Below are 15,054 nucleotides of genomic sequence, written 5' to 3'. Positions count from 1 at the left end.
GTCTTTGACGAGAGGTATGTGGGAGTCTGCCCTGCCCCACCAGGCAGTTTTCCAGCAAAGGGCAAATAGATATCTTATAATTGAATTCAGTTCTGGCACCAGCCAGAGTGGTTCAGGCCCCACAGGTGAAGGCTCAGGCCACTAGCTGGACCTCACATCAGATGTCAGTTGTAGGTTTCAGGTTGTGACCTGTCCTTCTGACTGATAGCCATAAAGCCACAGTTTCTGTGACCTGTTGTTAGGTTTGATAATTTGCCAGGATGGTTCACTGACTCAGGGAAGCACTACCAATTTATAAAGGATATGATAAAGGATGCAGATGAACAGCTGATGAAGAGGGACCTATGCTTTATCCTCTAGGGTTCAGCAGTCTAGAAGCTCATCAAATCGCATGTTCATTTTTTTTTTTGCAGTGCCAGGGGAACCCAAGGCCTCATGCGTGCCAGGCAAATGCTCTACCCCTGAGCTTAATTCCCAGCCCTTTTTATTTTGAGACAGGGTTTCACCAAATTGCCCAGGAGGATCTTGAACTTGCTGTTCTCCTGCCTTAGTCTCCTAAGTAGCTGGGATTACTGGTGTGTACCATCATACCTTATATTTAAATTTTCTTATAGAGCTTAATCTCTATTCCAACACCCAGAGGTTAGTGGGGATTAGAGTGAAATTCCCATCCTTTGAATCACTTGGTGTCTGGCCCATCCTAAGGCTATCTAGGGGTAACACCCTAAGACACCCATTAGTATAAACTCAAGTGTGATAAAAAGTGATTCATTATGAATAACAAAAGACAACTCCTATCATTTTAGGAGCTGTGTGCCAGGAACTGGGGACAAATACCAAGTGTATTTCATTTTATACCACAGCTAGTCATGGGCAAAGCAATCCCATTACATTGTCTGCCAGTTCCCCCCATGAAACTCACTTTTCCCCTCCTTCCCTCCCTCCCTCCCTCCCTCCCTTCCCTCCCTTCCTTCCCTCCCTTCCAAATTTTTTTTGTTTTTTTTTTTTTGGAACCATGTTGTGATATTTTATTAGTATACACAATTTTTATGTTTTATGTACCAGTTAAAATAAATTTTATTTAAACAAAAATTAAATTAATAAATAAATTTGTCTTAGATCATATTTGTAAGAATCAGAAGCCTACTCAAGGTTGTTCAACAATATTAAAAACATAAAACCCAGTTGCAGAGCATAATAGTTATAGGACTTTTTTTTTTTTTAATTATTTTATTGTTGGTTGTTCATAACATTACATAGTTCTTAATATACCATATTTCACAGATTGATTCAAGTGGGTTATGAACTCCCATTTTTACCCCGTATACAGATTGCTGTGTCACATCAGTTACATTTCCATTGATTTACAAATTGCCTTTCTAGTGACTGATGTATTCTGCTGTCTATCCCATTCTCCACTGTCCCCCCTCCCCTCCCCTCCCCTCCCCTCCCCTCCCCTCCCCTCCCCTCCCCTTCTCTCTCTCCATCCCCTCTACTATAAATCGTTTCTACCACTTATATAATTTTTCTCCTACTCCTCCTTTCCTCTTATATGTAATTGTGTATAACCCTGAGGCTCACCTTCCAATTCCATGCAATTTCCCTTAACTCTCACTTTCCCTTCCAAATATTTTTATTAGTTGTTGATGGATCTTTATTTTATTTATTTATTTATTTACATTCGGTGCTGAGTATTGAACCCAGTGCCTCACATGTAATCCCATTACATTGTCTGCCAGTTCCCCCCATGAAACTCACTTTTCCCCTCCTTCCCTCCCTCCCTCCCTCCCTCCCTCCCTCCCTCCCTCCCTCCCTCCCTCCCTCCCCTCCCTCCCTTCCTCCCTCCCTCCCCTCCCTCCCTTCCCTCCCTTCCAAATATTTTTATTAGTTGTTGATGGATCTTTATTTTATTTATTTATTTATTTACATGCGGTGCTGAGTATTGAACCCAGTGCCTCACATGTGCTAGGCAAGCGCTCTCTCACTGAGCCACAACCCCAGCTCTCCCCTTTATTTCTTAACATGCTGTTGAATGTTACATCTGTCAAAGAACAAAATTGCAACAACTTAAAGATCTTCATTGGCTTTATTTTCTATTCTAGAATTGGGCAACATTTCATTCTGGAGAGGAGAGTCAGTGTTATGGGTTGCCCTGCTCTGCCCCAGGGGCTGGTGTTATAGAGGGCTGAGGAAATCAGTCAGGAAAGAGGTAGATTGGTCATTTCATAGTTGCTTCACTTATAAGGGGGAATAGAGCAATGGGAAAAGTAACTGATTTATTGGTGTCAGATTACTTTAGGGTACTTCTGGTCAAGATTAGAGGATGTAAGGACCAGGGTACTTCTGGTCAAGATTAGAGGATATAAGGACCAGGGTACTTCTGGTCAAGATTAGAGGATGTAAGGACGAGCCAGAGGAAATCCATTGTCATACTCCTTGAATCTGTCCTGCCTGGAAAATTTGGCTGTTGTCTCTCATTTGTCCTTTTATGGAAGGTCAGATAAACAGCTTAGTTTCAACTGGTTGTAACTTTAGCATGAGTGATTCCATTTTGATAGTCTGGTTTGTGGGGCCTAGTGCAGGAGCCTAGCCTAAACAGTGGCCTCCTATCATTTTTATTTAACAAAAAAAATATCAACTGATAGCTTTTGAGCCTTTTTATGTGCTAGGTATTGTTCTTGGCACTTTACAAGATTAACTCATTTAATTCTCAGGTTCACTACCACTGTTATCCTCAGGTCAGTGGCGGAGGACAAAGCAGAGAGATGCAGTAGGCCCAGGTAGTCCAGCTCTAGGGCAGAGGTCAGCAAAGGATGGCTTGTGGCCAGATTGGCGCCCGCCTGTGTAAGTGAAAGCTTACTGCATCCCAGCTACACTCAAGTTATGGTTGTCAGGGCTGCCTTTGTTCGGCAGCCACAGGGTAGTAGCTGTAGTAGAGACCCTGTGGCTGCGGGGCCTATGTGGCCCTGTAGACAGGGTTTGCCCTCCTGCTCCTCACCCTTCCACTCCATATTCTTCAACTTCCACATCCTCTGTGTCCTGCTGATTTTCCCTGTAACAGTCTCAAATGTGGCCCTTCCTTGCCATCCTCATGTGACTGTCGTCCTGGGCCTGGGTCCTGTCAGCCCTCTCCGGGCTGATGAAATACCTTGTTCTGTGACCTCCAGGCTCTTTTCACTCATTTCACATCGAGCCTCCCAGCCTCTCCCACATTGTTGTGCGCACAGAGGAAGAAGAGACTTGTGCAGCACAGGGGCGATGGCTGTGGCTGCTTGGGGCTGGGAGTGGGGGACTCGGAGAAGCCAGGTGTTTCTAAAATGGATTTTCTCCTGTGAACTTGCTCATCATCTTGACTGGCTCCTGACTTGTTTTCTCCACTATACCAGGGGGAAGCTCTGCTCTGGGCTGACAGGTACTTGCCTATGTCAAACCTTCAGAGGCTCTGTGTCACTTAAAGCCCGAACTCCCTTGTGTGGCTTAATTTCCTTTCCTAGTGGCTTTGTTTCCAAGGGCTGCTGTAAAACACTGCTGCAAACTGATGGCTTAGAACTGCAGAAGTTTATTTCTAGTTCTGGAGCCTAGACATCTGAAATCAAGGGGTCTGCAGGATTGGTTCCTTCTGTAGGCCCTGAAGGAGACTGTCTCATGCCTCTGTCCTTGTGTCTGATGGTTCCTAGTGATCTCTGACACTCCTTGGCTTGTCGATGCCTCAGTCGGATCTCTGCCTCTCTTGCCTGGTCTTTTTTCCTGTGTCTTTTTTTCTTCTTATAAGGATATCACCCATTAGATTAGGACCCACAGTCATCTAGCATGATCTAGTTGTAACTACCAAGACCCTATTTTCAAATAAGGTCACATTCACAACTTCTGGGTGGACCTGACCTTTCTTGGGGGGAGGACACTGATCAACCCAGTATCCATAGGAACATTCCAAGCTACTTTTCTCCTCACTTGAATCCCCACTCCAAATATGTCTTCCTACACATGGACCAGTTCTGCCCCTATTCCACCCAGAGTTCCAGTTACACAGGTATATTCAGTGTCTTCCGAAGGTGTCACAGCTTTTTTGACCCTGTCTTTCCTCCTATGCAATCTTTTGTGAGAAATCTATTTCTTTATTTTTTGGTACTGGGGATTGAACCCAGAGATCCTCAAACATGGAACCATATCACCAGCACCTTTTAAAAAAATATTTTTAGGTGTAAATGGACATAATGCCTATATTTTATTCATTTGTTTTTTTTATGTGGTGCTCAGAATCAAGCCCAGTGCCTCACACATGCTAGGCAAGTGCTCTACCATGGAGCTACAGCCTCAGCCCCGACCAGCATTTTTTAATCTTTACTTTGAGACAGGGCCTCCCAGAGTTCCTTAGGGCCCCACTAAGTTGCTGAGGCTGGCCTTAAACTTGCAATCTTCCTGCCTCAGCCTTCAGAGTTGCTAGGGTTACAGGTGTCAGTCACTTTGCCTGGACAAACTTATATGTATTTTGATACTTATCTGTACAATGATCTTTTTTGTTTACTTGTAGCATCTTTTTTTTTTTTTAATATTTTTTAGTTGTTGATGGACCTTTATTATTTATTTATTTAAGGTGCTGAGGATTGAACCCAGTGCCTCCCACATGCCAGGCAAATGCTCTGCCACTGAGCCCCAGCCCAGCCCCACTTGTAGCGTCTTATGTATTCTTTCTCTGCTTCTTCTGAGTAATGGAAATTATTTATTTGTATGTTTATGACCTCAACCAGGTAGATTTTGAACTCTTTGAGACCAAATCCATGTTTTAAATTCAGTTTGGTGTTCCCAGTGTCTTGCAGAGGGCCTGTGTGTGATGTTCCATACACGTGGTTGAGAGAGAGAATAATTCAGGAATAAAGACAGTCATCTGTTTCTTCCTTGATTTTCTTACCTCAGGTACAGAAACTAATGCGGAAAAAGCAGTTAGATGTGGCAGAGTTTGGCACCTACTGGGACGTCGATTGCACTTTATTGGGGGATCTGCCTCAGGTGGAATTGCAGGTAGGTTCCTGGCACAGGGCTTTATTGGAAGCTGGCTCTGAAGGAAGGTGGCATAGGATTCCTGCCATGCAGGTTGTCGCCTCCTGCAGTGTCTTTGCCTGAGGGGCTTGATGTCTGTGCCTCTGAACAATGTACAGTTGTGTGTATTTTAAACTTACGTCAGAGTGCCATAGGCGTGCCTTTTTTCCCCACTTAAAGTTATGTTTTTAAGGTGTATTCATATTGTTGGTTCATCGCTTCGTACTGCTGTACAGTGTTCTACTGTTTGCAGGTAACATGCTGTGGTTATCCAATCTCTCAGTCACCATGTACTGGGTGTCCAGATTTTAAATAAACAGAGCACCAGTTGTGATTCTCAAAGAGGAGCTCTTAATGGATTTTATGTTGAAATGCTACCATTAGTGGCATTCCTTTAAGATATACTTAGAATCATGGGATATGAAGTATTACTGGTTGTGAAGGATAAGAGGACTTAATCTTTTTGTAAAGAAATTATAGGTGGTTTAAGTGAAATGGAGGAAAATGACTCATTTGTCCCCCACCCAGGGTTGTCTTGACTTGTAGGCTATTGTACATATGGTTTTGATTTTGCTAATTCGATTATATAAGTATTGAGTTCATTGTAGAATATTGTACAGCTATTAAAAATAAAAGGGCAGGGGTTGTAGCTCAGTGGTGGAGTGCTTGCATAGCATGTGTGGGGCACTGGATTTGAGTCTCAGAACCACATATAAATAAATAAAATAAAGATCCATCAACAACTAAAAAAAAAAAAACCAAAACTTTGTGATAAATATGTTAGTCTTTATGCCTAGTACTGAAGAAAAACAAACAAAAAAACACCATTGTTGATTTACTTGAACGTGTATAGCCTCCAGTGGGAGACAGAAGCAGTTGGTAGGCACCATTGGCAGCCTCTGACGGTAAGTGGGTAGCTGGGGATGAGAGTAGGAAAGAGATATTTCTTTTTTTTTTTTTTTTTTTTTTTGCCTTTTCAATTTTAAACCATGTGAATATATTACCTATGAAGACATAGAAATAACATTTTAAAATATTACAGAGCAATTTTATGCTATTTTTGGAGTCTTGTGCAGTATTTCCACCTCAAGCTGTGGTCTTGCCACAAAGCCCCAGCATTATCCAAGTGACAACTAGAAGGAAGGCAGTCTGAGCACAGCAGATATTCTTGTGACACACAGGAGGCCATGGCCAGGAGCATGGAGAGTCACAGTCACCACTATGTCCTGGAGCCTGTGTGTGCATCGGCCCTCTTGAAGAGAAACTGCTCCAAGGAGCCTCTGAGGTCCCGGCAGAGTCCCCGAATTGAATGTGATATTCAGCTAGAAACCATTCCCTTGAAGCTGTCACAGGTACACTCCTTCCCAGAAGCTTAGACTCCCCACTAGACTGGTAACTGGGGGCAAGGGAGGAATGTTAACAGTACTTATACTTGATGGTCTCCTCAGTAGGAAAGAGCATACCTGTGAAGCCTTTTCCCTTCAGAGCTTTTGATTTTAAGTGCTAAGCAGAGACTACAAACCTCGCATTCTGTTATACAGTCGTGTTAGGCTTTTGTTGCTGTAACTAGAATACCTGGCAAGAACAACTTTTAGGCTCATGGTTTCAGAGGTTCACTCCTTGGGCAGCTGACTCCATTGCTCTGGGCCCAAGGTGAGGCAGAGTGTCATGGTGGAAGGGCATGGTAGAGGACCACTACTCTGTTCATGGCTATCAGGAAGCAGATACAGGGGGGAATGGATCATAGAGGGTGCACCCTTCCAGGGAAGCCCTCAGTGACTCACGTACTCTAGCCACACCCCACCTGCCTACAGTTACTATCCAGTCAGTCTACTCAAAGTAGGATGGACTGATTAGGCTACAGCTCTCATAATCTCATCATTTCACTTCTGAATATTCCTATGTTGATACAGAAGCTTTTGGGGGACACCTTATATCTAAACTATAACAGCAGTTGGGTTCATCTCAGGTTAGTTTGATGTGATTTGATTTTAAGTGCTAAGCAGAGACTACAAGAGATGGAGCGAACATAAATACGAAGTTGTCAGTATTCAGAGAGACAAGGCCCTGGATGCCCTTGTTTTGGTCTTTCAGTTTCACTGGATTTCAGTTCAGTAGATTGAGTAATATGTTCTTGTTAGATGTAGGTCTTAACTGAGTAAAAGAGCCAAATCTGATCTAACTTAGTGTCTCTTCATCTCTAATGGAAAGCTGCAGTACCGGCAAATCATGGGCTTCCTCAAGGAGCTGGAGCGGAAGGAGAGGCAAGTGAAGTTCCGAAAGTGGAAACCAAAAGTGGCAGTATCCAAGAGGTAAGGGCCGATGTGAGTCGTGTGCAAAATGTATTTTTATAGCATGTTCTTTTTTTATACCTAGACTAGAAACATGCCTCATAGGCCTTGACAGATGGTTGGAGATAAAATACGATGGTTTTCTGGCCCTTAAAATGCCATTCCTGTTATCATTGTTGATATTCTTATTACATATTTATTCAACTGAAATTTCCTCTTGGGTCGAGTGTAGTGAAGGGCAGAAGATCCTCTACATCTCATTTAGCAAGCAGCTCAGGTTGCGCTGGGAGGATCTGGTGGGCAGTAAATACTCTGCAATAGTCTTTGAATCTACTTTTGTCTTTTCTCCCAGGCTATTTGGTCATTTTTGTACATTTTACTGTACTTTTTAACTTCCTTAACAAAAATAAACCCTCTTCTTGTTGCAGCAATAAACTTGGTATATAAAACTGTATTTCCACGTATTTTCCTAGAAATTCAGTTTTTAGCTCTTGAGTATATATATTAAATCTGTTGTTGGTTCATTCTTGTCAATTACCTTGGGATGTGCTTGCTGCACGGTTAGCGCATGGCTTTCTCTTCGTGGAGGGAACTGACACTGGGAACTGTCAACCAGTCGAGCATCAGGTTTTATCCATCAATTAGTTGATGTTCACTTGCTGCAGAATTACTTTCCCAACATATTGGGTTTAGCTTAACATTAAAATAAGCCTGAGACATAAACTGCTGGCTGAGAAGAGAAAAAACGTCTCAGGAGAGGAATGGTGGTATGTGAACTGTCCTGGACCGGTAGCATTGCAATTGCTTTTAGTGTGAGAAGTGATACATTGTCATGGGCTCTTGCAGCTGCCGAGAGTGGTGGTATTTTGCTCTGAATGCTAACTTGTATGAGATCAGAGAGCAGAGGAAACGCTGCACCTGGGACTACTTGTTGCACCGCGCCCATGATGCTGTGTTTTACACTGACAAATATTTCAGCAAGTTAAAAGGAGGCCTACTATCTGCAGAAGACAAGGTGAGTGGACTGTTGTCTTATGTTTCTTGTTTTCATTCAGAGGACAAGCAAATTCTCTTGAAGGCCTAAGGAGATATGGGATATGTGAGGAAATAAACAGTCTATTGCCAAACAGCATCATCACAAAGAAGAGTGGGTTTTAATAGAGTGAGAAGTTTTTGGAAGGCCTCCAAACTCGCCTTGGCCAGATGCACCCTCACTTTCTGTTGCCTGAGGAGAGCCAAGGGTAGGAGGAGGAAGAGATAGCCATAGTCCTGCCAGGCCTTTGTGTCCCCTCCCATCCTCCTCCAGCTCTCTGTGAGGACTCAGGGAGCCTTTTATGTGGTTACCTGCATCTCTTCAAAGCCTGATCTGAGGCCTAATTCTTTTCTTCCAAGGTCTGAAACTAGTCCCTGTGGATTTGGCCTACATTTCCCATAATCCAGTGGCTTGATTACCTTGGGTATTTTTGGTGGTGGAGGTGAGGCAGAATGGGGGCCATAAGTTGTGAAGGCAAGTTCACATTTGAATTACCGGTGGGCTGGAGACCCCAGAACCTTCCCTGCTGGAATCCTGGCAGGGGACCCCCCACCCCGTCTGTGGTCTCTCTACCTGTCACCCCCTAGAAGGCAGTGGAATTGCTTTGTTCCTTGAATTGTTTTGCTTTTGTGAGCATGACTTTTTGTAGTACCAGTTTAGGCCCTTTCCAATATTTGACTCAGGTAATGTCTCTTAACTAACCATTTTTTTTAGAGAATTCTTCCAAGCAAAAAGGAATATCCCTTTCCCTTCAGCACCCACTGCATGGTGTCCAGTGGGGGTACTGAATCCCTAGGGATTCTCACCCCTTCTGTCAGCACCCTGAGGTCACGGCCCCTTATGTGGTTAATATTTTCTTCATCAGTGTCAGACTTGGCTTTTAACATAGGAAACTTACAAAAGATGGGATAAACCAGACATTTTGTTTTGGATGTTTTCTCAAAGGCACAGGCAAAAACATGGAGGGAGAGAAAAATCTGAATTACCACTGAGGTGGGCAGGCTAAAACACGGATGGTCTCTTAATAGTGGAGTAGAAGAAACAGTTTAGGATAGCTCAGTTTACTTTCTTTTTTAACTTGGTATGCAGCTGGCTGCCCTGTCTCTTTGCTGACTTGTATGTGACAAGTTACAATGACCATGTCCTTGCTGATAGACCACATGACACCTGCAGGAGCTGGTGCCCGTGCATTCCTCTGTGTAGCGCATCGTGACTGCGTCAGGGCAGTGCACGTGTGGTGACCCTCTGGAAACCAATGACGGTTTGTGTCCTCTCTGCTGCCATCAGCCCCAGAAGCTGTGAAACTTGTTAGTGGAGTGTTTGAGACCAAGGAGAATCTGTTGATGATGGGGAAATCTGTTGAACTTGTAGACAGCGGTCACACTGAACCAGCTGCTTGTCTGTTTCTTGGCCTTCAGTGCACACATCTCAGCCAGTGGATTTCTTTGAGGCACTGTAGTGATTTGTGAAGGTGTCCAGTTTCTCCGGAGCTACAGTGTCTAGGGTTTGCTTTTGCTCTTGCCCAAACAGGAGGAAATGTGTCGGATAGAGGAGGAACAGAGCTTCGAGGAACTGAAGATCCTGCGTGAGCTGGTTCATGATCGCTTTTATAAGCAAGAGGAACTAGCAGAGGTGAGATGAGCTGTGGAGAACATTTGTTCAGAGCTGTCACTCTCTCTTACTCTCTCTTTTTAAAATAGTTTTTTGTAGATGGCTACAATACTTTTATTTTATTTATTTATTTTTATGTGGTTCTGAGGGTCAAACCTAGTGCCTTAGGTGGGTTAGCCAAGTGCTCTGCCACTGAGCCCCAGCCCCGCCAAGACACTCTGGAGTGCTTCAGTTTTGATGTGCGCTTGTTCTTTCTGGGACAAATGGTAAAACAGTGGCGTATCACAGCTTGTGTCTATCTCGGGACTCACATGTGCTGCTTGTGATTTTCTACAGAGTCTCCGAGAGCCTCAATTTGATTCCCCAGGAAGCTCTCCTGGGGACCCAGATGCCAGCGGAGGCAGTGGGATGCTGCAGTACCTTCAGTCCTGGTTTCCTGGTTGGGGTGGCTGGTATGGGCAGCAGAACCCGGAGGGGAGAGCGGTGGAAGGACTGCCGGCAGAGCAGCAGGAGCAGTGGACCCCTGAGGAGATCCTGGGTATGCTGGGAACTGGCCAGTCTCACCCTGGCCACAGGGAGAGGAGGTGCTTGGTTCATAAAAATGGGCTCATTATTTGTGCAGTGGCCCTTGGTTATTTTCAAATTCAACCAAAGGAGACATTTGGAAAACTGTCTGTTTCATGTTCATAGAGGCAGAGAGAATACATGTTTTGGGAGCGACTCTGTTGCTACTCCATGCTAAACAAGGATGTTGGCAAAGTTTTGAATAGATCTGAGTAGCGACTTTTGTCAGAGAGCTAAATTTGAGCATGTTCACAAATTTTGAAACTCCAAAGCTTGACTAGCAGCCCAGAAGTTCTCTTTAGGCCTTGCTGTCCAGTCTGGGAGCCATAGCCACTAATGATTATTTAGGTTAAAGTTAAATATAAGTAAAAATACAGTATTGGGGATTACTCCCAGGGGCACTGTAATACTGAGCACATCATTACCCTTTTTAAAAATTATTATAATTTTTATTTTTGCTTATTAATTAATTTATTTTTCTTATAGTGCTGGGGATTGAAACCAGACACTTTACCACTGAGCTGCATCCCCAGTCCTTTTTTAAAAAAATTTATTTATTTATTTTTCATACCAGGGATTGAACTCGGAGGCACTTGACCACTGAGCCACATCCCAGTCCTATTCTGTATTTTATTTAGAGACAGGGTCTCACTGAGTTGCTTAGTGCCTCAACATTGCTGAGACTGGCTTTGAACTCTCGATTCTCCTGCCTCAGCCTCCTGAGATGCTGGGATTATAGGCATGCACCACTGCACCTGGCTCTTTTTATTTTGAGACAGTGTCTCATTGTGTTGCTTAGGACCTCACTAAGTTGCTGAGGGTTTTGCTAAGCTGCTGAGTCTAGCCTTGAGTTGAACGTGTGATCATCCTGCCTCAGGTTTCTGGGATTGTAGGCATGTGCCTATAATACCAATAATTATTATAAATAATCGTTTCCTTTTTTTTGGCACTGGGGATTGAACCCAGGGTTGCTTAACTATTGAATCACATCCCCAGATCCCCTCCACCCCCACTTTTTCCCACTTTTTTTTTGAGACAGGGTCTTGCTAAGTTGCTAAGGTTGGCCTTGAATTTGTGGCCCTCCTACCCTGACTCCTCTGCCTGAGCTGCTGGGATTACAGGCATGTATCACCGTGTCTGGCTAAAAATCCAGTTTCTTTGTTTTTTACTTTTCTCTACCTTTTTTCTTATTGGTGCATTATAGTTAGACTGAATAGTAGAATTTGTTGTTTCATATTTGTACATGCACGCAAGATAACAGTGTCATTTGGCCAGTATCATTCCCCAGCCCTTTCCCCATCCCTCCCTGCTTCTCACCCTTTGGTCCCTTTCCTTTGCTGATCTCCTTTTGATTTTTAGGAGATCCTCTCCCACCTTTCTCTTCTCTTCTCTGTAGCTTCCGCTCATAAGAAAAATACATAAGACCCTTAACTTTCTGAGTTGACTTATTTAATTTAACATGGGAGTCTCTAGTTCCATCCATTTTCCTGAAAATTACGTAATTTCATTTTTTTATGGGTGAATAAAACTCCACAGTGTATATATACCACATTTTCTTTATCCGTTCATCCATTGGTGGATATCTAGGCTGGTTGTATAGTTCGGCTATTGTGAATTGCACTGCTATAAACATGGGTGAGTGTGTATCACTGTGGTGTGATGACTTTAGTTCTTCAGGATAAATACTGAGGAGTGGAATAGCTGGGTCATATGGTGGTTCCATGCCTAGTCTTTTTAAAAAAATTGTTTTTTAGTTGTCGGCATACCTTTGTTTTATTTATATGTGGTGCTAAGAATCGAACCCAGTGCCTCACCACATGCAAGGCAAATGCTCCACCACTGAGCCAACCCCACTCCCATGCCTAGTCTTTTGAGGAGCCTCCATACTAATTTCCACAGTGGTTGCACTGATTTACAGTCCCACCAACAGTGTAAAGTTGTTTCTTCTCCACATCCTCTCCAGCATTATTATTGTTTGTATTCTTGATGACTGCCATTCCGACTGGTGTGAGATGAAATCTCAGTGTAGTTTTGCTTTGCATTTCCCTAATTGTTAATGATGGTAAGCAGTTTTCATATTTGTTGGCCATTTGTATAAAAATCCACTTTCTTAACTGTATCAGCCACATAAGTCACATGTAGTTAAGTGGCCACTGTCCTGCAAAACCCAGACACAGACCATTCACTGGATAGCCTTAATGTGCTGAGTCCTGTGCTACCTGTTGTGATGATAAGTTGATAAAACAGGGTTGTTTTATGTTAGCACACTAAGTAGTCACCTGTTCTTTAAAAAAGGGAAACAGTAGGGTCATCATTACTGTGGTCAGCGTGCCTGGCTGTGTGGTTTTTGTCCCATACTTTTTCTTATCTGTTCTCCCTTACCACTTAGGCACTGAGGAGTTTTTTGACCCCACTGCGGATGCCTCATGCATGAACACGTATACGAAGCGAGATCACGTCTTTGCTAAATTGAATCTGCAATTGCAGCGAGGCACAGTGACCCTGCTGCACATGGAGCAGGGAGATCCTCAGATGAGTGAAAGTGCATTCATGCAGCTCGAGTTTTCAGGTACTGCCTCAAAGAACCAGCCGCTACCGTCTCTCTCAAAAGGTGGGGGAGAATGTCCAGTTGGTTCTCTTCATTCGAGGTAGTTATGAGCTAGAACCTTACCACACACTGGCTGAGCCATTGCCCCTAGGTGGGGACATACAGGTTAGGTTCCTGCCAGCCTCTGATCATGGCATTTGTCAGTCCATCAGAACATAAAACCTTTTTTTTTTTTCCCAAAGGTGAGTTTGTGTTTAAAAACATCTTATTTAATATATATCTGTTGTTGATTCAGTAACATTGAATTCATAGTCTGCAGCAGTACCACCCATGCCAGGTGAAGCTGATCTGAAGGATGTCTTTCCTCTGTAAAGTGCACGCTAGCCTCCAGAAGGCTTAGGGATGTGCCAGCAGCACATCAGCACCACCCTGGTCATTTTATTTTATTATTTTTTGCGCTGCTGGCGGAGGAATTCAGGACCTCGGTGCCTATTAGGCAAGCACTCTACCCCTGAGCCTCATTGCTAGCTCCACTTGGCCATTTTAAATAACAAAACCTTGAAAAAAATAAAACACCAAAAAATGTGAAAAACGGCTCTCTAAGTAGACCAGGTAAAGGACACTTGTTCACCTGTGAGAACTAACGCAAGGAGGCAGAGCACTGTCTTGTTTGAACTCAGCTGGGGATGTGCACATTAATTGGGTGACTCAAACTTTCTGCTGCTCTGTGTCTGAATGACCAAGAAAGTGCCACGAGTATTGATTTTGAGATTACAAATTTACTTGCAGGAGTAGATGAATGTGTACATATAGAATCTGTGCGTAATTAGGACCAATTTTATTTGACTGTTTTTTTTTTTTGATTTTGTTTTTTTCTGATTTTTATTTGACTGTTTTTTCTGATTTTTCAGTTCATGAAACAGCAACTTATCTGAGATGCCTCAGTAGTTTAAGAAGGGTGGAAAAAAAAAGAAGGCCACAATTTGACTTCATAATCTTGAGAGCTGAACTGTCATACACTTAGCATGTACTAGCAGATTGCTTGAACTTAATTATAAAGACTCAGTTTAAAAGTTGTTCTGCTGGGAAACTTCTAACAGTTCTTGTGTATTTATAGGTACATAGGTAGAATAGAACCCCCCCTTCCCCCCCCCTTCTTGGTTCTTATTTCATGGACAAATAGCTCATGGTATCTAAAAGTACTTTGTAATATATTTAACATTTTTAGAAACATGTTAGGCTATCACAGCATGATGTCAGTTCATATTCATCTTTTTTTAAATACAATACCTTTATTTTATTTATTTATGTAGTGCTGAAGTTTGAACCCAGTGCCTCACACATGCTAGACAAGTGCTCTACCACTGAGTCACAACCCAGCTCTCATACTTATCTTTTGTAGATGTAAAACTTCTAGCAGAATCTCTTCCTCGAAGAAATTCTTCCTTGCTTTTAGTCCGGTTGGGCGGATTGTTTCTCCGAGACCTGGCTACAGAAGGAACCATGTTTCCTCTTCTGGTCTTCCCTAATCCAGTAGGTACCACATTGGCCTGGCTTATCATCTGGGTGGTGATGAATTGTGGTCTGTTTTAGGCAAATGATGAATGATGTTAACCTGATTCATTCTGACATTTGAGTATCTTCAGACTGATAGGCTGGGCCAGGTCAATTTCTCCAATCTTTTAGAGAGAAAATGTTGGTGAGATTGCATGTTCTCCCTTCCTACGTTGTAAACACTGTGGAATAGTTTGCTCTGTTTTGGAAGAAAATGCCATGAGCACCACTATTTTCTGTTCAAATTGCCTCTGTATCTGGCAGTCATTTTCATGTATTCACGTATTCATCGGTAGGCAATCTCATCTTTTCAGGACTCCAGAAGAAAACCACCTCAAGTTTTCCATATATGTGTAATTTTTTATATACAATATACTGTATTAACAACGAGATATTTGACAAAAAGATAACTGAAT

General features: G+C 43.0%; 1 protein-coding gene across 5 annotated transcripts in view; it reads left to right on the top strand.

Moving 5' to 3' along the window:
* The window catches only part of VPS13D (vacuolar protein sorting 13 homolog D), a 253,975-nt gene that overhangs the window by 23,465 nt on the left and 215,456 nt on the right, over window positions 1-15,054 (top strand). For all 5 annotated transcript variants that reach the window (XM_081305180.1, XM_081305183.1, XM_081305182.1 and 2 more), the window contains exons 7-14: window positions 4,915-5,019; window positions 6,219-6,389; window positions 7,249-7,349; window positions 8,175-8,343; window positions 9,892-9,993; window positions 10,309-10,510; window positions 12,926-13,105; window positions 14,487-14,617. In XM_081305180.1, the coding sequence (XP_081161306.1) occupies window positions 4,915-5,019; window positions 6,219-6,389; window positions 7,249-7,349; window positions 8,175-8,343; window positions 9,892-9,993; window positions 10,309-10,510; window positions 12,926-13,105; window positions 14,487-14,617 (1,161 nt within the window). The remainder of the gene's footprint in view (window positions 1-4,914; window positions 5,020-6,218; window positions 6,390-7,248; window positions 7,350-8,174; window positions 8,344-9,891; window positions 9,994-10,308; window positions 10,511-12,925; window positions 13,106-14,486; window positions 14,618-15,054) is intronic.

This window comes from Spermophilus citellus, assembly GCF_964194105.1.
Source record: "Spermophilus citellus genome assembly, chromosome: 9".
Lineage (NCBI taxonomy): Eukaryota > Metazoa > Chordata > Mammalia > Rodentia > Sciuridae > Spermophilus > Spermophilus citellus.
This window is presented reverse-complemented; position numbering and strand designations above follow the sequence as displayed.